The sequence below is a fragment of the Medicago sativa genome, chromosome 2, assembly GCF_051527215.1.
Source record: "Medicago sativa cultivar Bolivia chromosome 2, Bolivia_mono, whole genome shotgun sequence".
Taxonomy (NCBI): Eukaryota; Viridiplantae; Streptophyta; class Magnoliopsida; order Fabales; family Fabaceae; genus Medicago; species Medicago sativa.
The window spans coordinates 71,319,700-71,344,829 of record NC_140750.1 but is presented as its reverse complement, the minus strand read 5'-3'; the positions used below and the strand labels follow the sequence as shown (position 1 = coordinate 71,344,829).

At 36.2% G+C, this 25,130-nt stretch overlaps 2 protein-coding genes and 1 non-coding gene across 3 annotated transcripts; 2 read left to right on the top strand and 1 right to left on the bottom strand.

Annotated features, from left to right (window-relative positions):
• The first annotated feature begins 511 nt into the window (after window positions 1-511).
• On the top strand, window positions 512-3,589 carry LOC146950339 (L-ascorbate oxidase homolog). Its single transcript, XM_085746266.1, has 8 exons — window positions 512-688; window positions 787-896; window positions 1,071-1,341; window positions 1,589-1,691; window positions 1,888-2,233; window positions 2,328-2,693; window positions 2,931-3,009; window positions 3,119-3,589. The coding sequence occupies exons 1-8, from the start codon at window positions 542-544 to the stop codon at window positions 3,314-3,316; spliced, it is 1,620 nt and encodes a 539-aa protein (XP_085602392.1). The 5' UTR covers window positions 512-541; the 3' UTR covers window positions 3,317-3,589.
• A 13,730-nt stretch (window positions 3,590-17,319) lies between these two features.
• On the top strand, window positions 17,320-18,754 carry LOC146950338 (uncharacterized). Its single transcript, XM_085746265.1, has 2 exons — window positions 17,320-17,651; window positions 18,141-18,754. Exons 1-2 carry the CDS (start codon window positions 17,366-17,368, stop codon window positions 18,521-18,523), a joined length of 669 nt encoding a protein of 222 aa, XP_085602391.1. The 5' UTR covers window positions 17,320-17,365; the 3' UTR covers window positions 18,524-18,754.
• Window positions 18,755-20,551: 1,797 nt separating this feature from the next.
• Window positions 20,552-20,658, bottom strand: LOC146950337 (small nucleolar RNA R71). Its single transcript, XR_015029534.1, has one exon. It is a non-coding gene; the product is annotated as a small nucleolar RNA R71 (small nucleolar RNA).
• Between the last annotated feature and the right edge of the window lie 4,472 nt (window positions 20,659-25,130).

The following is a 25,130-nucleotide window of genomic DNA, read 5'->3' as shown; positions in this document are numbered from 1 at the left end:
TTGAGAAAATAAGCCAAATTTAATTTTGACCTCACAATAATTAGAGATATAATCTCATAGTCAATATTAACAAAATCTAAGTTCAGATTAAATTAATCATTGGATAATGGATGTTTCTACAAATCTAAGCCTTTAACTTTGTTGTTATTTCTTCATAATTATTTATTTAGTCCCCCTTCCTCGTCATGCATGCTTCCTTCATGACAAAGAAAATGACCTCACACAGTTATACCATTCTTGGTATGTGACATTTCAGTGCATTCAACTTTTATGGAAAAAATTAATATATTATTATTCTTGTATTATTCAATTCTATAATATAATGTGGTTCTGTGTCATGTTACACACATTCCAAAGAATAAGATACTGAAATACATACAGCTCATATACAGAAGACTGGTCCACTACTTACTCATGTTGAATGAAGCATCCTCTCCTTTTCTCTTTCATTATTACACCGACAGAGTATAACATTACCTTATATCTCATAGCTTGATAAACCTCTAAAGCCAAAGCAAAAAAGAAAAGCGTAGTTGAAGAAATGGAGCACTACATGAGACTAGGGTTTCTCTCATTTTTGTTAGTAGTGTTGCTTATTGTGACAAGTTCAAATGGGGAAGACCCTTATAGGTTCTATACTTGGAATGTTACCTATGGAGATATTTATCCTCTTGGAGTTAAACAACAGGTTATATTTGTGTTCTAAATTATTTTTCTTTGTGGTTCTTATTTTTAAAAAATGTGAAATATATAGTGAATATATATATTTGGTTTATGAAATGGCAGGGGATATTGATAAATGGACAGTTTCCAGGACCACAGATTGATTCTGTCACTAATGATAATTTGATTATTAGTGTCTTCAATAGCTTGGATCAACCTTTCCTTATTTCTTGGTTAGTTTACTCTCTCTTCTAACTTTCTTGTTTAGTTTTTTGTTTAAAGTATCATCTTGCCGTCCATTTGAGTCCCACAATGCTCCAGGGATTAGTCTCCGCAGTTGCGTGCGGAGGATACCCAGTTTACACAAAAAAAGACTAATGTTAAGAGTATGTGATGATTCTTAATAGGAATGGAGTGCAGCAGAGGAGGAATTCATGGCAAGATGGAGTATATGGCACAAACTGTCCAATTCCACCAGGGCAGAACTTTACTTATGTTCTTCAAGTAAAGGATCAGATTGGTAGCTATTTTTACTTTCCCTCCCTTGCATTCCACAAGGCTGCAGGTGGTTATGGTGGCATCAAAATTAACAGCCGCCCTATGATTCCTGTACCTTTTCCTCCTCCATCAAATGATTTCACCATATTAGCAGGAGATTGGTACAACAGAAATCACACTGTAAGTAGCTTTAATCCTCGTTAAGGACACGTATCTCGTGTAGTAAATGTGTCACACAGTTACTGATCTCAAACGTCCGATTTAAATCAATGGTTGAGATCGTTTAAATTTGATTTAGTGAATGTGTGATCCGAGTCCTCTGATTTCAATTCAATGACTTCCACGAATAAGTTTCCATTTGAGAAATAGTGTGCAATATCTGTGATATCTCACCTAAATTGTAAGTATATTTATTTCTTATTTTCAGGATCTTAAGGCCATTCTAGATAATGGAAGTGACCTTCCTTTACCTGACGGGCTTATCATCAATGGTCGCGGTTCGAATGCTTACACATTCACGGTTGATCAAGGTACATTTCAACAACTTCAAACATTTTGTTTTCTAGAAGATTGATTCTATTAAGAATATTTGTTAGGGCAACAAATCCAATTCTAAAGAAAACTGATAAATAAACCGCACACAAAACTCCAGCGATGAATTAGGAGTTTTGTGAATTCGAGTCATACTCGACAATATTAATTACAATTTTCTTGCTTATTTGGCAGGCAAGACATACAGATTCCGGATATCAAATGTTGGACTCACAACTTCCATCAATTTCAGAATTCAAGGTCATAAGATGCAGCTAGTTGAAGTGGAAGGAATCCACACATTACAAAACACTTATGATTCCCTCGACGTTCATTTAGGGCAGAGTTACTCTGTATTGGTTACCGCTGATCAACCACCACAAGACTATTATATCGTTGCTTCAACACGATTTACCTCTCAAATATTAACAGCTACCTCCATACTTCACTACAGTAACTCGGCAAAAACTGTTTCTGGACCTCCCCCAGGTGGCCTCACAACTCAAATTGATTGGTCTCTCGAACAAGCTCGCTCCCTCAGGTATTGTTGTAATTCATTCTTAGTCCATTTACTGTTACAAACTTGTTTACGTGATCCTTGAATGATGTACTATAAATAATATTTCATTAATCAGGAGGAATCTTACGGCTAGCGGACCAAGGCCTAACCCGCAAGGATCTTACCATTATGGTTTGATAAACACAACGCATACAATAAGACTAGAAAACTCTGCACCAGTTATCAATGGCAAGCAAAGATATGCTGTTAATAGTGTTTCGTTCATCCCTGCCGATACACCACTTAAACTGGCTGATTACTTCAAGATCTCGGGAGTTTTCAGCCTTGGAAGTATTCCGGACAGTCCCACAGGCGGTGGTGGTTACCTCCAGACTTCTGTTATGGCCGCTGATTTTCGAGGCTATGTGGAGATTGTGTTTGAAAATCCTGAAGACAGTGTGCAGTCTTGGCACATTGATGGCCATCACTTCTTTGTTGTAGGGTAAGTTTCACCTAACAAAATTCAATCTTTTTCCTCGCATGCAAGCAAACTGTATCTTTTATATTCATAATCGAGTAAAAAACCGATTTAGTTCTTGAAATTTTGTAGAAACTATCAAATCAGCCCTTGAAATTAGTACTATTTTGAAATAAACTCGGAATTTGAAAAATCTTCAATCATATTAGTCCTTCAATAATATTCTAACATTTTTATGACATCTATATTTTCATTTTTCAGAATGGATGGAGGCCAATGGTCAGCTGCAAGCAGGTCAAATTACAATTTAGGAGACACAATTTCTCGTTGCACAGTTCAGGTACCTAACTTGATAATTTTTTCATGAAGAATTTTAAGTTTGTTATGTTATGATTAAATTGTGACTGAAAAATTTGCATGCCCTTTGTGTTTTGATGCACACTACATAGGTGTACCCCAAATCATGGAGTGCAGTGTACATGCCTTTGGACAATGTGGGAATGTGGAATGTTAGGTCAGAGAATTGGGCTCGTCAGTACTTAGGACAACAATTTTATCTTCGTGTGTATTCTCCAGCTAATTCATGGAGAGATGAGTACCCAATACCAAGTAATGCTTTGCGGTGTGGTCGAGCCGTAGGGCACTGAACTTGGTCGTTATAAGCTTTCATTCATTCTCTCTGAAGCACTAACACATACACGAACATGATGTCAAAATACCGGGGCTCACAATATTGAAAACTAGACATGTATTCAATATGAAGTATCGGTGCAGAATAGATTGTTTCTCGTTCAAGGCTTAACTCGAGCCAATTTTCCTTTGTACTAGTCAAGATTACTATAGATGATAAATTGTAGGCCATAGATTGCTCTATTTGTTGTCTTCATAAATCAAAATTTAATTCACTGTTTAATTTTCCACATGACATTCATATGCTAACTATATGTATTGTTATACGTCAGTTTGAATTAGTTGTTAGGCAATGAGACAATGATGTTTCGGATAGGCATGCAACAACTTTGAAAGTTCGTGCAACACCTTTTATTTTATTTCTTAGAAAAAGATAGCTCATTTCATTTCATCCAAAATAATAGAGTGAATACGAAATGGAGGTTGAAAGAAAGTATTGGGACTAGCATGTAATCTAGATGCTCTGGTAAGGTTATGAACGACTCTATTAGTTTGTCTTCTAATATAAGCCAGAGCATAACTAGCATTAGATATGAACAAAGTTCTACAATTAGATAGTAAATTTCCTTGTTTATTGACATAAGAGCTATTATTAAGGAGTGTAGTCACAACTAATTGACAATCAGTTTCGAAAACTACCCGATTGAGGCCAAGTTCAAGAGCAATTTAGAGGGATTCTTTATAGCGATAGCTTCACACTCAAATGCAGTTGTAACAAAGGGAAATACCATGGAGTGTGCTTGGATACGATGTTCAAGGCTGTCTCGAAAACAGATACTAACACCAAATTTTCCATTAACTTCGAGAAGAGTACAATCGATGTTACACTTGATCCAATATGCATGTGGTTCATACCAAGCTAGAGTAGCAGATTGCGCATCATCATTGGGACAATGACACCACATGTAATCTCGAACCGTATCTAATGATAGGACGCAAGATGCATGTGCATTGACTTTCGGGATTGTCGACTGACTCCAGAAACTAACACGAGGGTGTGGTTATGCGTGTGGTCCGGAGTGCATTAACTGGACCTCCGCAAGGTTCAACTTTTTGTGTGCCTTTGTGCATTTTGCAGAAGCCAACCTCTTTGAATTTTGATCTTTATGCGTGAGGTGTAGCTTTTCCCGCACCTTGCCGCAATTGTCAGTAGCTTGCTTCATCATTTTCTTCGTTCTTTCTCCATGTTCTCATTAACATAACTTCCATAGTCACCATGCCCCCCAAGTTGAAAGGGTGGAAGGTATTTGGAGGGGGCAAATTGTGGAGGGTTGGATGAGGTACGTTTTGAAGGAAAAGTTGAAAGGTTTAAAAGTGGGGTTAAAAGGGTGGCACAAAGAAGAATACAGGGATCGTGAAGAGAATGCCCGGAGGTTGGTGGAGGAGATTAGCAAGCTTAATTGCAAAGGGGAAGATGTGGGTTTGGAAGAGCTCGAAATCCAAAGTCGGAAGTCTAAATTCGTGGAGTTTTGGAGGATTTTGAAGACTAGAGATTCCATGATGGCGCAAAGGTCGAGGTCGAAATGGTTAAAAGAGGGAGATGCAAACTCGAAATACTTTCATAATTGCATCAAAAGGAGGACTAGTTGAAATGCTATTAAGGCTTTAAAGGTGGGTGAGAGGTGGGTTCAATCCCCGTTGGAGGTGAGAAGAGAGGTGGTGGAGTTTTTTACAAGGCATACGGAATCAAGTGCGTGGGAGAGACCAAAGCTTGATGGGGTTCATTTTGATTCACTGTCGGAGGAGCAAAATGCGGGTTTTGTAAGTCCTTTCGATGCAACAGAGATTGAGGAGGCGGTGAAGGGGAGTGATGGTAACAAAAGTCCGGGTCCGAATGGGTTTAATTTTGCTTTCATCAAGGAGTTTTGGCATTTATTGAAGAATGAAGTTAGGATTTTCTTTGATCAATTCCATGCTCAGAAAATTGTGCCTAGGGGTTTGTTGGCGTACTTTGTTGCTCTTATCCCTAAAATCAATTTCCCCTTGGAACTTAAGGACTTTAGGCCGATTTCGTTGCTTGGGTGTATTTATAAATTACTTTCAAAGGTCCTTGCTAGGAGGTTGGCAAAGGTTATGGATTCAATTATATCGTCCTCGCAATCGACTTTCATTAAAGGAAGGAATTTGATTGATGGGGTGTTGGTGGTGGACGAGTTGGTGGATTTTGCTAAGAAAGCAAAGAAGGAATGTTTGATTTTAAAGGTGGATTTCGAAAAGGCCTATGACTCGGTAGATTGGGGATTCTTGGAGTATATGTTGATTAGATTGGGTTTTTGTGCGAAGTGGGTAAGGTGGATGAAGACTTGCGTCTTTGGATGAACTATGTCTATTCTAGTGAATGGTAGTCCAACGGAGGAAATCAATATTCAAAGGGGGCTTAAACAAGGTGATCCTCTTGCACCGTTTTTGTTCCTTTTGGTAGCGGAAGGTTTTAGTGGGTTGATGAGGAATGTGGTGCGTCTTAATCTATTCGAAGGTTTTCGGTTCAAAAGGGATGGTTTGGAGATTTCGCATCTTCAATATGCCGATGACACTCTTTGTATTGGGAAGCCAACGGTGGAGAATCTTTGTACCTTAAAAGCGTTGTTAAGGAGTTTTGAGATGGCATCTGGGTTGAAAGTTAATTTTTATAAAAGTTGCTTGATAGGGGTTAATGTTGAGAGGGACTTTATGGATATGGAGTGCGAGTTTTTGAATTGTAGTGAAGGTGTTCTTCCTTTTAAATATTTAGGCTTCCCGGTGGGGGCAAATTCCGGAAGGTGTGCAACTTGGCAACCGCTATTGGACTTGTTAAACCGTAGACTTAATAATTGGGGAAACAAGTTCATTAGTCTTGGTGGTAGAATTGTGCTTCTTAATTCCGTTTCGAATCTATTCCGATCTACTACTTGTCCTATTTGAAGATGCCTTTGACGGTGTGGAAGAAAATTGTGAGAATCCAAAGGGGGTTTCTTTGGGGCGGAGTGGGGGGAGGAAGGAAGCTTAATTGGGTGAGATGGAGCTTGGTTTGCAAACCTAAAAAGGAGGGGGGTTGGGGGTGAGGGACGTAAGGGCAGTGAATTTGAGTTTGTTGGCTAAGTGGAGATGGAGGTTACTAAATGAAGAGGGCTCCCTTTGGAAGGTTGTTTTGGTTGAAAAGTATGGTAGGTCGGCTGGAGGTTTATTGACGGAGGGGGGGTATGTTTGGCCGGGGAATGTGTCTAGATGGTGGAGGGAGTTAGTTAGGTTCGATGACTCAAATTGGTTTAACTCGAAAATCACTAGAAGGGTGGGGAATGGCGCAAGCACGAGCTTTTGGGAGGTGCTTTGGAGGGGGGACCTAGCCTTCCGGGTTAAATACCCGCGTCTCTTCTCCTTATCGAACCAAAAGGAGGCGACGGTGGGAGATTTGAGGGAAGGCTCAATGTTGGATGGAGGTTGGTATTTTTCTTGGCGGCGCCCCCTTTTTGTATGGGAGAATGACATGCTATTGGAGTTGATGGAAGAGTTGGAGGGGTTTTCGGGTCGTCAAAAGGAGGATGCTTGGAGGTGGAGGTTGGAAGATGATGGAAGGTTCGCGGTGAAATCTATGTATAAGAAGTTGGAGGGTTTGATGCTTGAGGAAGGAACTATTTCGCGGGAGTGCAGCCGGTTTTTTTCTCGGATTTGGAGGAGTGTGGCCCTGTCCAAAGTGGCGGCATTCTCTTGGAAACTTCTCCATAATAGGATCCCTTCGAAAGCGAATCTAGCTCATATGCAAGTTCTCCCTCCGGAGGTCTCTCTGTTATGTGTGATGTGTGATGAGGCGGTTGAGTCGGCCAATCATTTATTCCTACATTGTCCGACTGCGATGAAGGTTTGGGATGATATTATGCGGTGGCTGGGTTTTATGTTCCTGACTCCGCCAAATCTTTTTGTTTTGTGGGATTGCTGGTATGGAGTTGTCGGTAATAAAAAGATTTGTAAAGGAGTTGGAATGATTTGGCATGCGGTGGTTTGGAGCCTTTGGAGGGCGAGGAATGACAGAATTTTTAATAATGTGACGCGTGATGTGGAGGAGGTAGTGGAGGAGGCTAAGATTCTATTGTGGAGATGGGGGCTGAGTCGGTTGGAAACATTATCGTGGAGATGGGGGCTGAGTCGGTTGGAAACATCAGCTTGCCTGTTCTATGAGTGGCAGTGGAATCCTTTTGAGTGTCTGATGCGGTAGAGCCTTGCTGATTTGCTGTGCGCTTGGGGCTGAAGCTGTGGTATTCGGCGCTTGCGGGACTGTTTTTGGTGCTGCTGTCAGTGCTGTATATGACAGCATCAATTTTCTGGTTCTTGTAGCAGCAGGTTCGGTTGCTGGTTTTGCTGTTAGCAGGCCATTTTTTGTTGGGTTGGCATTTACTGTGTTGGTTTAGGGGTTTTCCGGTATGTCGGTGACCTTTGTATTTTCTTGCCCGCGAGTTTGTTGTGCTTCTTGTACACTCTCGACGTGAATAAAATTTGCTTATTCTAAAAAAAACCATGCCCCCAAGTAATCCCTGTACATCTTGTAAAAAATATAGCATGACTACAAAGTTGTTTGGTTAGGATGATTTTGATATGGTTGAAAGGTCTTCCAAGATCAATAGATGATGCCTTAACTTATTGCAAAACTCAACTAAAACTCTCCCAAAACAGACTCAAATCAATGTAAAATGACTCTAAAAAGATACCAAAACATTGTTACGAGCAGGACTCATCATAGGTGATAAACATTGAAGACCATGAAAGAAAGCGGCAACTGTGAAACAAAACAACCAAGAAAGAAAGTGAAAATGGACAAACAAATAAAACAGCAGGAAAGACATCACTATGATGAACAAGCTAATTTGTTACAAGAACACTTGTTGAAAATGATATGGTCAAAATCATAACTCATACATGTTTAATCACCCAAACCATTGTTTAAACGAGTAATTAAACAAGTATGGATTATGATTTTCTTCTAAGCATTTAAAAAGAGTTCTTCTATAAAATCTGGTCGTTCTTCATTGTGATTTCTTTTTTCTCATTTTATTCGTTTTTCCATTATTGTTTTCTTTCTTGTTCATTCTGTTTTTACAATGCTATTATCTTTCATGGTTTTCCACCCACCACGGGACAAAAGGAACCCTCAATTGTTGCCTTTAACTATCCTAATATCGATATTTACCTTTAGGGTCTTGTTAAATCTTCAATGAGAGTTAAAATAGTTTGATGATATATTTTGGGTTTGTTTATAACAGTCATGGTGGATGACAATCCTACATTGAATATTTATTCTCGTAAATTGCATCATTTCACTCCTACATTGCATTTTAGAAAGAAAATAAGTCAAATCACTGATAAAGACACCATATACATACACAAAGTTATCAAAATCAACAAGAAACTCTAATGTCGGAGACATAACCATGTTCTATTTTTGTGGACATGAAGGGCTTAAGAAACCAAAAGTTTAAAATAATAACCATGTTCTATTTTTGTGTAAGACATTTTTGTGTCAATGAAACTAAGATTAAAGGTGATGAATTTTTTTTTTTTTGTTTGCCCTTTTGTTTGTTGGCCTAACTATCAGGGTTTAAGATTTTGGTACGAGTTAGTTAGAGTTTGTAGACTTAAGTGTGTTCAAATGTCATCTACTTTTTTTATTTGTTCACCCTTGAGTTTTTAGCTCAAAGATGTTTGTTTTCTCCTTACTAATAAATGTCAATTAAAAAAATAGTTTTTAAACAAAAATATCATGCGTTGAATTATAGAAGAAAATGAAAAAGATCTATTATTGTGTTTGACAAAAGTAATCCCTTATTTCTCTGGTGTGATAGAGAATTCAAATAATTGTTGATTTAAGAAATTGATTTTGTTGCGTTGAAATTTGATAAAAATAATTGTTGATTTGATAAACAAAAATTTAAAGCAAGTAGTTGATTTTGATAAATTAGCTTTTTTTTTTTTTTTGGAATTTTAAGAAATTGATTTTGTTGCGTTGAAATTTGATAAAAAATAATTGTTGATTTGATAAACAAAAATTTAAAGCAAGTAGTTGATTTTGATAAATTAGCTTTTTTTTTTTTTTTGGAATTTGGGATGACCAAATTGAAATAGGATTCAAAATAATTATCAACTTTGAGATTTTTTTTTTGAAATAGGATTCAAAATAATTATCAACTTTGAGATATTTTTTTACAACGTTTTTTAGATATATGATGATCAAACTAAAAGTGTATTTGACAAAGTCACTGTCTTTTTGAGATATTTTTTTACAACTTTTTTTAGATATATGATGATCAAACTAAAAGTGTATTTGACATAGTCACTGTCTTTTAAAATTGTCGAATAAAAAATAGATTTGTCGCATTCACCACTTGTATTAACTAAATTTAGTTTTACGTTAAAATATTTTGATGACAAAACAAAAAGGTTATGACTTATGAAGTAGTAATTACTAATATTATATATTTAAACTTTTGTATTAAAATATATTTTGTTGATGTCCAAACTAAAAGAAGATTTAGAGTAATTATCAATCTTAAATTTTGAGAATTGAAAATATTTGCATGGTAACCAAACTAATTAAGTGAACTTTCCTTTCTTCTATGTTTAACAAAATTATGTATTTCAAGGATTTACTTTTCAATAAAGAACAGAAAAGTTTTCCTCAAAAAAAAAAAAATAAAGAACAGAAAAGCATTAAACACAAATTTGTCTAACGATGTGATGAGTAGGCGTTAAAGGTCAAAAAGGTACATTTTGTTGTCCAAAGTCCAAACCAAACATAACCTAGACTTAAATTATTCATAAATCATAATTAAATAACAAAATTACACAATTCGCCTCTTAACTTAATTTTAGATAACATTTTCGTCTTTTATAATTTTTTTGTCCCGATTTAGTTTTTTATTGTATAAAATATCAACATAGTTATCCTTTTTTATGAAAAGAATTATCAAACACTATTTTTTTTTGGGTTAATTATGTTTCTAGTCCCTATAAAATAGCGACCTTGTAAGTTTAGTCCCTACTTAATTTTAATAGCATTTTTAGTCCCTAATTTTGTTTTTCTGCACTGAATATTAGTCCCTACTCAATTCAAATTTGTTTAATTTATGCTTAAACTCTTAAATTTTTGAACAATTTTTTGCAGACATGTTTAGAACATTACTAAAAGTTCGTCCGCAAAAAATTATTGCAAAATTTGATTTCTACATCCAGATTTTATTACTTTTTATCTTTAACTTTTGTCGTTTTAAAAAATTCATATTTAATTCATTTCATGTCAGAAAATTGTAAATTTTAGTAAACGAACCTTTCATAGTGTTCTAATCTTGTCTCAAAAAAATCGTTCAAAAATTTAAGAGTTTAAGGATAATTAATCAAACTTTGTTTTAGCAGGGACTAAAATTATAAGTAAATTTTTTTTATAGGGACTAAAAATGCTATTAAAATTAAGTAGGGACTAAACTTACAAGATCGCTATTTTATAGGGACCAGAAACATAATTAACCCTTTTTTTTATCAAATTCTTAAACAAACTCAAATCTTCATCATACAAACCTAAAAAATCAGATTTCATTGAAAAAAAATCTAACAAAAATTATAAGATAATGCCATTTTATAACATAAATGACTAAATCGGGATAAAAAGAAGATATAAGATGAAAATGTTACCTGAAATTAAATTAAATGACAAATTATGTAATTTTGCCTAAATAAATCAAGCACTAAAACGATAATTAAAAATAATTACTAATAAATAAAAGTTTTAGTAGTAGAAAAAATCAAGCAAAAACAACAATAACATAAAATGTTATTATTCTTGCAAAAAAATGTTATAAAAAATGTTATTATTGTTTATCTTTTCATTCGATTTTATTAATTATTATTACTGATCAAGCAAAAACGCATTTGCTCAAAGGAAAAATCAAAATTAAACGCAGCAGTAAAAGGAAAGAGGTCAAAACGAAACCTCATATGTGATCCAAGACGGAGATAAGAAGCGGCATGCGCGCAACATCGTAAGGAAGCCAATTCCGGGCAGGTTCGTCGATGATGGGGTGTCTTGTGGTTGGTGTGGTGTGATGTAGTGAGTGTATGTGTTGCTATTGATTATGAAGTTGTGTGATTTTGTGTGGATTGGTATAATTGGTGGTGGTTACAGTAGGTTGTAAGGAGAGGAAGAACTTTGTTACATTTTTCTCGTACGTTTTTGTTTGGGAGTTTGGAAGAAAGGGGAGGGGTGGGTTTTGGAAAGTAAGAATGAGCAAGTGCAAGAAATTGGAATAAAAAATTAACCCTTAAGTCCTCTTTTCTCTTGACGGATTCTATTTCTTCCGCTTGCACTCTTTTTTCTCCTAAACCCTCATCTCCCCTCCTTTCCAAACTCCATCAACTGGTGTTTTTCTACATGTTTTTTCCTTTCTTTATCCTTACTTCACTCTATTTTTTTGTTCTCTTTACTCTTTCAATCTCTATAAGTTTTCGGTTCTTTCTCTATTTTTCCAAGCCTCTTTTTTACCTCAATTTATACACTCCAATTCCTCTGATGATAACCACTGTGACCATATAGGATAAAATTCAGTTTTGGATTTTTGTTTGTTTGTTGCAAGAATCAAGAGTGAGTGCAGATATAGAAGAGTGAGGAAAAAAGTAACTTTTGATAACTTGCTGGTGAAGAAAAGACTAAAGTTTTATTAGGAAAAGAAAAGAAAAAAAACAGTGTTGCTATGGCTGGACACTCCTTCCTTCCTTGATGCCAAATGGGAAGAAAAAAACAGTGACCATATAAAAGGAAAATTGGTATTAAACTCATTATAGATAGTGTAAGTACCATGGTGCAGAAACCACACGTCTCTCACAATCCTTTAACAAGGAAAAGAAAATGTAGATAATCAAAGATAAAAACAATATGATTTTTGATACAAATATCAATGCATGTCAACGAAGCACTGCGTACTGTCTCTTTAGGATTTTTTTTAATTTTTTTATTTATTTTTGTATTTATTTTTTTTTGAAGGAATTTTTGTATTTATATTTTGTTCGCTCTTTCGAGTTTATCATTTTATTTTTTAAGTGTATTTTTTTTTGTGTGGTTAGATTGATTAATGAAATAAAGGTATATTTTGGGATTCTTAAGATTTTATGAAGAAAATAAAAATTAAGTATCATGGCAAACATAATATAAATTTAGTTATTTTCACTTATTTTTTTAATTTGTTTTATTTGTCCAGACAAAATTGGGGTACTAAGTTGCCCTTATTTAATTTTATTTTCTTAAAAAACATAAATACCAATCGTTTTCATATTATCGTTGTGAAATATTTTGAGATATAAGGGCGTAAACTTTGTTCTCCAATAAACAAGTAAATGAATCAAATGCAAACTGTCAAATTTTACAAAAGTTGCACAAGTATACCTTATCATAAGAAATGAGTGCATGTTAGAATCAAGTGTGGGTGGATTCTTCAATTTTGAACAAGGAACATGTTACATGATCATCACAAAGTTGAGTATTGATGTTTTGATAAAAATGATAAAATGATCATCTTCAGATTAGTTATTGGTGGATAGATCAACAAGAATAGAAATGCTCGTCTTCAAAAAGATCACAATGAGTAGATCGATAAAAATTAAATTGATTGATCTCCCCCCTATTGTCTACCCGTGCATAGATCATAAAAAATTAAATTGATTTATCGTCCCTAGATTGCCTACCCGTGCGTAGATCAACATAAATTAAAATGATTTATCGTCTCTAGATTGCTTATTGATGTGTAGATTGACAAAACACTAGAACAAGTGGAAGGGGGTTGGAAAGCACCCCTCTTTGATGCTCCCGTCGTCCGCCTTTGCATATGAACCGTCAAGTTACTGAATGAATATTTATGGGTGAAAAATTGCCTTGAATAGGCAAAGATTCGCACAAAGCATACCCGGGGTGCATGGGAACAGGTTCCGGGTGTGTGGCCCAAAAACAACAAAATAATTTTTTTACGCTCAGAATACACGGGGCACATGCCCTCACAAATGCGGAGCACATGAGGCAGAAAGTAAAACAACCATCTGAGTGCAGCAATGCACATGGAGCATGGGTTGTGCGCGCGACACATGGCCCGAATGTCATTTTTTTTATTTTTCTTTATTCTTCGAGTGTTTTTCCTCCTTCATATGTTCTTGGGACTTGGGACAAAATTTTCCCAAGTTGTTTTGTCTTCAAACCTTCGTTGCACTTGATTATCTAGCTTCCATAATTTTCATGAGGTGTCTTGCTTTGCCGAATTACATGATTTAACGTGTAAAAGACTCAAAAAGCCAATGAAGTTGTTTGGGTAGGAAAGAAATAGAATTGCAATGACTTAAACCAAAACATTCCCCAAACCATGAGAATCTCACTAAAAACTCTATATTATCTTCAAATGCATAGAAAAGGACTCTAAAACATAGCTAAAAACATCATAAGATGAGGCGTCATCACTATCTCTTCCAAAATCTCCATTTTCTTGAAAATATTCCTATTGGTGGACATTTATTGAGCTATCGTGATCTACCAACTCTTGGCAGCCTTGCATTCAGTACCATGATCATCTTCACTATGCTTATGAACACTAAATTTCATCTCGCAAATGGAATTGGTTTTTCAATGCGTTAGAGCCTCTGTTAACACACCAAATGCAAGACCCTTCCAAAATGTTATGATGAAAAGTGGTTTCGTGCGGCCAGGGGCGGAGCCAGGTGGGTTTGAGGGTGTGTTGTGTGCACCTGCACACCCTGGAATTTTCCTATTTATGCCTATTATCATACTGATGTTGCTATTTGCACACCCTCAGTTTTTCCTTTTGCACCTGGCCCAAGACTTTAAAAGGCTGAAGCGCAGACTGTTATACATACTGACATATTTTCTATTGCTATTTGCACTGCCTTAGTTGAAATAATAAATGCCAAAAACATAAGTGTCTAAGCATTTTGATTATATATTATATATTACTTCAAAAAAAATTCCTTCTCTAACTTCTTGTCCCTTTCTTTTGGACAATTCTTTTTCCTTTGTCTATAAAGACTATGATTATGATTAATTGTATATAATTTAAATTAAATGACATTATTCTTTCAATTTCCTAGTGATAAATACTTGAATTTATAATTTGTAAAAAATAATAAGCTATAAAAATTAATTTGATTATTTGGGTAAAAGTAACAAAAGTGTGAATTTATGTGTTTATAATTTTATCATGAACATTTTTATTTATAGAAATCTTTAAAGACCTTGATTTTGCTCAAATAATATATATAGAAAATTACATAGAAATAAAGGACAAACTGACAACAAGTAGCATTATTAATCCGTTTTAGATGGCAAAATTATAATAACAATTAGAGTTAAAATTCTTTGCACCTCCTGACTCAGGTCCTGGATACGCCACTGCGTGCGGCCCCTCTATGAGTGTCACAATTGAAACATTCCAAGTAACTCTCTAGCTTCTCACTTTGGTTGATGCTTCATATCAAATATATCAAATATGTTTGACTTTTTCCGTTAAATTACTGAAACCAACCTAAAATTTGTTTGGATAATCGGTTATCGATCCGCATGTGAGCGTTGTCGTCAAGTGGCCTGATGAAGATTCTATAGCATAGTGTTACCCTCTATGATAATGGACATCTGTTTTTAAAAGGTAGAAATGTTAATTAGGATATCCTTAAAGAAAAATTATATGATATGGGGAGGAGTCCAATTTGCCTTCATCCATTTGCTTTCCTTGGCCTTCATGCGTTGGCACATTTTAACTTCTTGGTCTTCCGCTTGACGACACATCTTTTCTTCCATCACTCCTACATCTTTTCTCAAATAATTTTTCTCATCTAGTATCTCCCAATATCCCGCCTCTCACTTATATAGCTTTCTTAGCGCAACTAGGTGTTCAAAACATGGTGTTGCTAGTACCTTTTGTCAGTTCCTCTTGTTGGGTTACCAATTAAAATGGTGAAGCCATTATGAACAATGAACAATATCGAAGGTGGATCTAGGTTGTTAGAAAGTTTTACCATATGCCCTTGCTGGGAGTCTAAGTTTCGGTCTAGATCACGATCCTGGAGTTTGGCCCTTGTGAAGGGGTGGTTGTCCAGGTAATCTCTTACCCTAGATGAAAGTTCCTCGATATATAATGGCTTGTCTGAAGTCCCATTATGAGCCTCCCCAATCATTTCCAAACCCAAATCCATTTGAGGTGGGATCCCGAGGAATATTTTATTCCGACATATGCTTTGATTAGGCATGACATGGAAACACCAGGTATGGTATCACATCATGATCGACTGACCTCCCTGTTTTATTTACCAAGGCCTAGTCGGTTGCTCGATATTGATATCATTCCCCAACATAGTCGTTTATGCCATTGAATTGGTCGTCTCCAGGGTCTTCGTGTCCTTTAGTGGGGTACCGATCTATAGATACCGTACACATCCCCGAAACATCAAAGCTTACAAGGCGCAAATGCTTTAAGAGTTATCAATATACAATGGGAGGCCGAGTATAAGGTACCGTACAAGTTTTATCAATTGCAGTGTGAGTGATCTGTGTAAGAGCATAAATGCATATGTTGTTGAATATTCGGTAACCACGTATTTGTTATCCCGTGCCTTTGTATAGGAAAGAATTGTGTGCATTCTGCCTCCATTGCTCCGAGGAACTGATACGAGTATCAAATAAAATATGAACTATGTATTTATTTGTAAAATATATTATTTATTATGTATATATATTAGTATTATGTCAGTAGTAATAGTTAGATTGATATCATTCCCCAACATATACAATATTGCACATGTTACACAAACTCTATTATTAATTATTAATCATCTATGTATAGACCGTTATTAGTAGTTTTATATTTAAAGTTGTAAAGTGTGAAAGAATGTTTAAGCAAGGTATTAAACAAAAACTTTAGTCGTTCTCTTTTTTAGAAGACATGTCCTTTCTCTTATTGGGATAATGATTACTATTAATTTCTAGAGGAATGCTAGCAACACTCACTTTTGAACACTCCCTAGCACTCACTCTTTTATTGGGTGGAATTCATGCATGTCCCACCACTTTGTGTGAGTTCTAATTCTAAACTTTACACTCACAGTGATTTAAACCAATAAAAGAGTGAGTATTAAAGAGAGTGTTGCTAGCACTACTCTAATTTCTATTCCTCCTGTCCCATAATAACTGAGTCATTTGCAACAAAAAAAAAAAATCCTAAAATAACTGAGTCATTTCACTTTTCAATACAATATTAATTACTTTTTTCCCTTTATAACTCTAATTAATACTGCTTTCATCATTCCTAATTCAATATATTTCACTTTGTATTTATGTTAGTGGAGAATGCACCAATACTTAACAAGAGCACTTACAACCATTTCTCTCTCTCATTCATTTATACATTTTTTTTAATATGTGTGAAATGAGCAAATGAGGAGTATATCTTATCCGGAACCTTTTTGTTGGTTGAAATTTTAGCTTTCCAGCAAATTTTTAGTTGAAAAGTATGAAACTGTTTATTTTTAATTAGATTTGGAGAGTAACCAAAATAAAAATAAAAATATTTGGAGACATTCGACTAGTTAATAAATATAAAATAACATAAATGGAATGTTCATTTTGTTGCTTTAATTAATAAGACTCCAACTTAACAGTTAAGACTCAATTTGATCATATGAATTTAAATCAATAGAATATTTTATTTTGAATCAATAAACTCCAACTTTAATTTGAATCAATAGAATGGATGGAACACACTACGTACTCATGCCATACACACACACTACACCCCAATACCCACACACATCCAACAACAATAATAACAACATCTATGTCGACTATGATTTTTCTTTCCTAAACACAACATGCACACTGAATTCACGCGCTCAAATCTCAATCTATCCATCTATCTATACTTCATAATGATAAATAGAACACATATACATCCAAATTCTAAGCTTTTTTATGTTCCAATTAATCAAGTTAGAAAGAAAGAAAAATGTTGCAACTATTGTATGCTATGATATTTGTAGAAATGTTAATGATCATGAGCTTTTTGTTCAAGACTCCGCTGAGGAATCTTGTAATCATTACTTTGAATAGAGTCAAGCGAGGTCGGGGACCGGTCGTCGTTAAAACTGTCGCAGCCACGGTGGTGGTGATGCTCGGTTCTTCACTGTACAGTATCTCTAAGATACACCGTCGTTCCATTGAAGGTGTTGCAACTGTTGACCCCACCGACCAAGTACTCTTGTCCAACCACGTACTTCAAGCTTCTCTTTTGGGTAATCAAAATCAAACCACTGTCACTTTCACTCTCATTTATTCATAAATAATACAACATTATCATTATTACATTTGGCTTAATGTATATATTTGATTCTTAGATAACAAAAATCTATTTTGAGTGAATTGATTCTAAAAAATTGATTTGATTAACGGTGAGTAAAATGTATAGTGATTTGTGTTTGAATACAATCATGTCAAAAGTGAGTTGAACTGTAATTTGATGGTTAAAAATCAATTCTAAAATAAAAAATCATAAAAAGTGAAAAGGAAAAGAAAAATCATAAAAAGAGTGGAAAACTAAAATATAAAATAACTTTTACAGTTAAATATTCATTAGAAGTTATTTTCTTACAAAATTATTTTTGAAGGAAAATTGGTGAATATATATGAGTCTGAAATTCTCCAATATATCTGAAAAATCAAATCATGGTTAGTTTGTTCCATTTATTCACTCTAATTGTATTATATCTTGTGATCGTGGACAGGGTTTGTTCTGTTCCTATCTCTCATGATAGATAGACTGCATCATTACATAAGAGAGCTTCGGGTTCGTAGGAATGCTGTAGAGACAGCGAAGAGACAAAATCAATGTTTTCAGAACAATAAAAACATCAAAGCAATGGAGCACAAGTCCTTGAAGGAAGAAATTGGTGCATTGAGGTTCAAAATTGAAAAACTAGAATCTGAATGTGAGGTAAAAGGAAGCAGGGTTAAGTCCTTGGAAACTGAAGTGGAAGATCTTAAGAAGCAATCTGAAGGGTTCCTTATGGACTATGATGGTCTCTTGATAGATAATCAGAATCTTAGGAAATTGTTGGGGGGTATAGAACAGAGATCTTCCCATGTTGATGACAAAAACAGTTTGTGAAATTGGTAGATTTTAGCTCTTATTTTCTGGGTAGGGTTGCTTGTTTCATAAGAAAAATAGGTTATAGTTGTAGGTTATTGTAATGAATAAGATAGGCCGAATAGAATAGAATAGAATAAAATAGATGTCTAGTTTCATTAGATATTTAGATGATGAGTCGTGCTTTTTAGAACGATATATATAGATTGATGACATCCTGTCATTACGTAATATTAGGGACTTATTGTGACATTTTGATAGAGTTCTCATGCAATTTATACTGTTCTGGAGTGCAAAAAGCTTAAAATTTGAAGTCTGTTCGAAGGAAATCGCGCCACGCCAATTTCAAGCCGTGCTGCGATTTTTGAAGCAAAATTACACACTTCCTGTAAAGAGGAAATCGCGGCACGCCTATATACATGGCGCGGCGCGATTTTGATGGGTCAGGCCCATGACTTCTATAAATACTGCACTCAATCTGAAGAACAAGGGTTACGATTTTGGAGAGCAAAGTGCGATTTTGAGACATCAGAGACGGCTAGAAGGGCGATTTCTTCATCCTTTTACCAATTCATGTATGTTTTAATTCTTTCATTGATTATGCTATTTGTAAACTCAATTATGAGTAGCTAAATCTCTTAGAGATTAGGTCGGAGATGAACCTATGTAACCCTAATTGATCATATGTTGCTGTGAAACTCTATTACTTATTAATGATATTCTAGTTTTCATTCAATTCAATTGTTCTTACTGCTTTTTATATCCTGATCAAATATAAACATGATTTTGTGAGATCGAATGACTACTGACCATAGCTTTCGACTTAGACCTAATTGAATTGTTCTAATAAACATGGTTAGTCTAGGAATGGATAATCGTTTGTTAGTGATATTAGGTTAACGTGCTTAAACCTTTGATGATTATTAGACCACCTAAGGAATTAGGGGCTGTAGTTTAAAAAGAGGGTCCTAACTCAAGGGATTGATTAGGGCTAATTTGTTAACTATCGTGAAACTAGAGAATCATTAGTAATAATAGGTGCAGTAACCAATTAGGGGAAACATAGAGGATTCGAAGACCTGATCTCATCTCTCTCCTATTTTCTTAATCAAATCTTTACTATTTTATTTGATTTCTTAAAATCAAACCAAATCTACTGCCTAGTGGCAAAACAAAATAAACTTTTATACATCCTACTTTTATAACGAAATTGAATTATTGAAGTTAAAAACAGTCCTCGTGGGATCGATATTTTTACTACTTCGATAGTATTTGGTGCACTTGCCAAGAGATCTATCAAGTTTTTGGCGCCGTTGCCGGGGACTGTTGAATTATTTCAACAAGGCAATTACGTTATAATTTAGGGTTTTTGCAATTTAATTTTCTGTTTTTTTTTATTTTTATTTTTCTGTTTTCATATTCACTTGATTACTTTGCGTTGTGCAGTGCTACTAAGGTATTTTGCTGTTTATGCGAGGTAAACAGAGCTCTGACGACTTAGAGTACGATCCGGAGATTGAAAGAACTGCTAGAGCACTTCGGAAAGCTGTCCGATCGCAAAGGTTAGCTCAATCCGTTCCACCGGGTGTTCGAGAACAAGTACCGGAGCAACTCTCAAGTGAATCTGAAACAATCTCTTCTCCTAAATCTGCAACGATGGAAGGAGAAGGAGTTGTACCACCTAGACCTAAGCTTGGAGACTACGGGTTAGCCACTCATCGCGGTCAACTGACCCACACTTTTCAACCAGCTAACCCCGTAGCGTTCGACATCAAGACAACTGTCCTCAATGGTTTGAGGGACAAGCAATTCGATGGGACTGAAGCTATGAGTCCTCATGAACACTTGAGCCGTTTTGCTGAAACCTGTGAGTTTTGTGTGCAACCAGCCACCGTGACTGAAGCACAAAAGAAGTTAAGGCTGTTTCCTTTCACCTTGACGGGAAGAGCAAAAGATTGGTTGCTAACAATTCCAAACGGGACTGTCCAAACATGGGAAGAGTTAGAGCTGAAGTTCTTGGAGAAATACTTCCCTATGTCTAAGTATTGGGACAAGAAGATGGAGATCTCTAACTTCAAGCAAGGAGAAGGTGAATCATTGTATGATGCTTGGGAGCGATTCAATTTGCTTCTTAAGAGGTGCCCTAATCATGAGTTCACTGAGAAACAATACCTCCAAATCTTCACCGAGAGGGTAACACCAAACACTAGAATGTTCTTAGATGCTTCCGCGGGAGGTAGTCTCAAAAGTAAAACTGATCATGAAGTTCAAGCTCTAATTGAAAACATGGCTGGCAATGAGTATCGTGATCAAGCTAAAAAGAAAGAAAGAGGAGTGTTTGGGGTAAGTGAACAAACTGCTATCCTTGCCAACCAAGCAGCAATGAACAAACAGATCGAAGCTCTAACTAAGGAGTTTCAAGGCTTCACTTTGGCTCAAAAGCAACAACAAGTAGCTGCAATCAAGTGTGACTTATGTGGTGAAGAACATCCCAACGGTGAATGTGTTCCGGAAGGATCAAGTGAAGAAGCTAACTTCATGGGAGGATATCAAAGGCAGAATCAATACTACAATTCAGGCATTAATAAGCATCCAAATCTAAGCTACTCAAATAACAATGCTTTGAACTCTCAGATGCTCACTCCTCCTCAACAACAACAAAGGAAGCCATCAGCTCTTGAGGAAACTATGATGAACTTCATGAAGATGACTCAAGGCAACTTTGAAGAGATGAAGAAGAGTCAAGAAGCTGAAAGAAAGAACAATGAAGCTTCTAGGAAGATGCTTGAAACTCAACTGGGGCAATTAGCTAAGCAGTTGGCTGAACAAAACAAAGGCGGATTCTCATGTAACACTAAAGATAACCCTAAGAATGAGTCTTGTAATGCTATTGAACTGAGGAGCAAAAAGGTTTTGACACCTTTAGTTCCAAAAGCTCCAAAGAAGGTTGATGAAGTAGTTGAGGTGGAGGAGAATGATGTAGTTGAAAAGAATGATGAGGGTGTAGTTGAAAAAGAAAATGATCATGGAGTAGTTGAAAACGAAAGGAAGAAAAAAATAGAGGGAGAAAAAAGTGAGAAATTAATTGATGAAGATTCAATCTTGAGGAAGTCGAAGAGTCAAATTTTGAAAGATGGAGACAAACCACAAGTTATTCCATCATATGTGAAGCTTCCATACCCTCACCTTTCAAAGAAGAAAGAAAAGGATGAAGGCCAATTCAAGAAGTTCATGCAACTTTTCTCACAACTTCAGGTGAATATTCCTTTCGGTGAAGCTCTTGATCAAATGCCGTTGTATGCTAAGTTCATGAAAGACTTGTTGACTAAACGAAGGAAGCCTAAGGATGATGAGAACATAGCACTTTCTGAGAATTGTAGTGCTATTCTTCAAAAGAAGCTGCCACCTAAGCTGAAGGATCCTGGTGCTTTTACTATCCCTTGTTCAATTGGACCGGTAGACATTGGAAGAGCTTTATGTGACTTGGGAGCAAGTATAAATCTGATGCCTCTTTCAATGATGAAGAAACTTAAGTGTGGGGAACCAAAACCAACAAGAATGACCATTACTTTAGCTGATCGGTCAATCTCTTATCCTTTCGGTATACTTGAAGATGTGCTAGTCAAGGTTAATGACTTGGTATTTCCAGCAGATTTTGTGATCTTAGATATGGCTGAAGATGAGGATATGCCACTCATTCTAGGAAGACCTTTCCTTGCAACTGGCCGTGCTTTGATTGACATTGAGAAAGGAGAGCTAATGTTGAGATTCCATAAGGAGCAAGTAGTGTTTAATATATTTGAGGCCATGAAGCACAAAGATGAAAATCCCAAGTGTTACCGGATTGACATTGTTGAAGAAATAGTTAAAGATGACTCTTGTGAACATCAACCAACACACCCTCTTGAACGTGCAATTGTGAATTCTATAGAAAAAGGTGAAGATGATGAAGATCTTGAAGTAAGTGATTGTGTGAAGCAACTAGCAGCAAGCAAGCAAGAGTTGGGTCCGGTAAAAACAGAAGAATTAATGGGTAAGCACTCTATAGATGCCCCTATTTTGAGTGGAGAAGGAGAGAAAAATCCAGAATTAAAAGAACTCCCTTCTCACTTGAAATATGTTTTTCTCACTAAGGATGCCTCTAAACCAGTGATCATCAGCAATACCTTGACACCTTTGGAAGAAGAAAAATTGATGAGGGTGTTAAGAGACAATCAAGGAGCTTTGGGGTGGAACATTTCTGATTTAAAGGGTATTAGTCCAGCTTATTGCATGCATAAAATACACATGGAGGCTGAATACAAACCGGTGGTTCAACCTCAAAGGAAACTTAACCCAACAATGAAGGAAGTGGTAAAGAAAGAGGTGCTGAAGTTACTAGATGCAGGTATGATCTACCCTATCTCAGATAGCTCATGGGTAAGTCCAGTTCATGTGGTACCCAAGAAAGGAGGAATGACGGTGGTAGCAAATGAAAAAAATGAATTGATACCCACCCGCACCGTCACTGGTTGGAGAATGTGTATAGACTACCGGAGGTTGAATACCGCAACAAGGAAAGACCACTTTCCATTACCATTCATGGATCAAATGATTGAGAGATTGGCTGGCCAAGCCTTTTATTGCTTCTTGGATGGGTATTCAGGGTATAATCAAATTGCAGTGGCTCCGGAAGATCAAGAAAAGACTGCCTTCACTTGTCCATTCGGTGTGTTTGCTTATCGAAGGATGCCCTTTGGGCTGTGTAATGCGCCGGCAACCTTTCAAAGGTGCATGCTTTCCATCTTCTCTGATATGATAGAGAAGAACATTGAGGTATTTATGGACGACTTTTCTGTTTTTGGTAAGTCTTTTGATCAATGCTTGTTCCATTTAAATGCTGTACTTAAAAGATGCACCGAAACTAACCTTGTTTTGAATTGGGAAAAATGTCATTTTATGGTAACTGAAGGTATAGTTTTGGGACATAAAATAAGTGCTAAAGGCATTGAGGTGGACCAAGCTAAGATAGAGGTTATAGAGAAACTTCCTCCACCAATCAATGTTAAAGGAGTGAGGAGTTTCTTGGGGCATGCCGGGTTCTATCGGCGGTTCATAAAAGACTTTTCTAAAATTTCCAAACCCCTCTGTAACCTCTTGGTCAAAGAAAACGAGTTTAATTTTGATTCGGAATGTCTAAATGCTTTTTCTTTGATTAAAAACAAGTTGGTGACTGCACCAATAATCATTGCACCCAATTGGGATTTACCTTTTGAACTTATGTGTGATGCAAGTGATTATGCTGTTGGTGCAGTCCTAGGCCAACGCAAGAACAAATTTTTCCATGCAATTTACTATGCAAGCAAGGTTTTAAATGAAAATCAAGTTAACTATTCCACAACTGAAAAGGAATTGCTTGCTGTAATCTTCGCATTGGAAAAATTTCGTTCTTATCTAATAGGCTCCAAAGTCATTGTTTTTACAGATCATGCAGCTCTCAAATATCTCTTAACTAAAGGGGATTCAAAGCCTCGACTGTTGAGGTGGATCCTATTATTGCAAGAATTTGATCTTGAAATTCGTGACAAGAAGGGAGTCGAGAACGTGGTAGCTGACCACCTCTCAAGGCTGGAGAATGATGAGGTAACAAAGAAGGAGAAGGCCATCAAGGCCGAGTTCCCCGATGAACAGCTGTTTGCTATTGGAGAAAGACCTTGGTTTGCTGACATGGCAAACTTTAAGGCCGGCAACATAGTTCCTGATGATCTAACCTACCCTCAGAGGAAAAAGTTCTTCAAAGATGCAAACCACTACTTGTGGGATGACCCTTATCTGTTTAAGGTAGGTACTGACGGTTTGATTAGACGTTGTGTTGCAGGTGAGGAAGCACATAGTATCATGTGGCACTGCCATAGCTCAGCTTATGGAGGCCACCACAGTGGAGAAAGAACAGCTGCAAAAATTTTGCAAAGTGGATTCTGGTGGCCCACCCTTTTCAAAGATTGCCACGACTTCGTCACAAGATGTGACAAATGCCAAAGGACAGGTAACATATCAAAGAGGAATGAAATGCCCCTAAAAGGAATCATTGAAGTTGAACCATTTGATTGTTGGGGTATTGATTTTATGGGACCATTCCCTTCCTCTTACTCTTATCTCCATATTCTAGTCTGTGTTGATTATGTCACAAAGTGGGTTGAAGCGATACCATGTGTTGCTAATGATGCCAAAACGGTTGTCAACTTCCTTCAAAAGAATATTTTCACAAGGTTTGGAACTCCTAGAGTATTGATCAGTGATGGGGGGAAGCATTTTTGCAATAATTTTCTTGAAAATGTGCTCAAAAAGTATAACATTAAGCACAAAGTTGCAACTCCCTATCACCCACAAACTAGTGGTCAAGCAGAGGTTTCAAACCGACAGCTGAAACAGATTCTGGAGAAGACAGTTGCGTCAAATAGGAAAGATTGGTCTAGGAAATTAGATGACGCACTGTGGGCATATAGGACAGCCTTTAAGACCCATCTTGGGTTCTCACCCTATCAGTTAGTATATGGGAAGGCATGTCATCTTCCAGTCGAGCTGGAACATAAAGCTTATTGGGCCATTAAGGCCTTGAATTTTGATCAAGTAGCCGCTGGTAAGAAAA

Coding starts and splice junctions, on each gene's coding strand:
- LOC146950339 (XM_085746266.1), top strand. CDS start 542: ATGGAGCACTACATGAGACTAGGGTTTCTCTCATTTTTGTTAGTAGTG. Junction 897..1,070: donor CAACCTTTCCTTATTTCTTG/GTTAGTTTACTC, acceptor GATTCTTAATAG/GAATGGAGTGCAGCAGAGGA. Junction 2,694..2,930: donor CATCACTTCTTTGTTGTAGG/GTAAGTTTCACC, acceptor TTCATTTTTCAG/AATGGATGGAGGCCAATGGT.
- LOC146950338 (XM_085746265.1), top strand. CDS start 17,366: ATGTTGCAACTATTGTATGCTATGATATTTGTAGAAATGTTAATGATC. Junction 17,652..18,140: donor ACTTCAAGCTTCTCTTTTGG/GTAATCAAAATC, acceptor GATCGTGGACAG/GGTTTGTTCTGTTCCTATCT.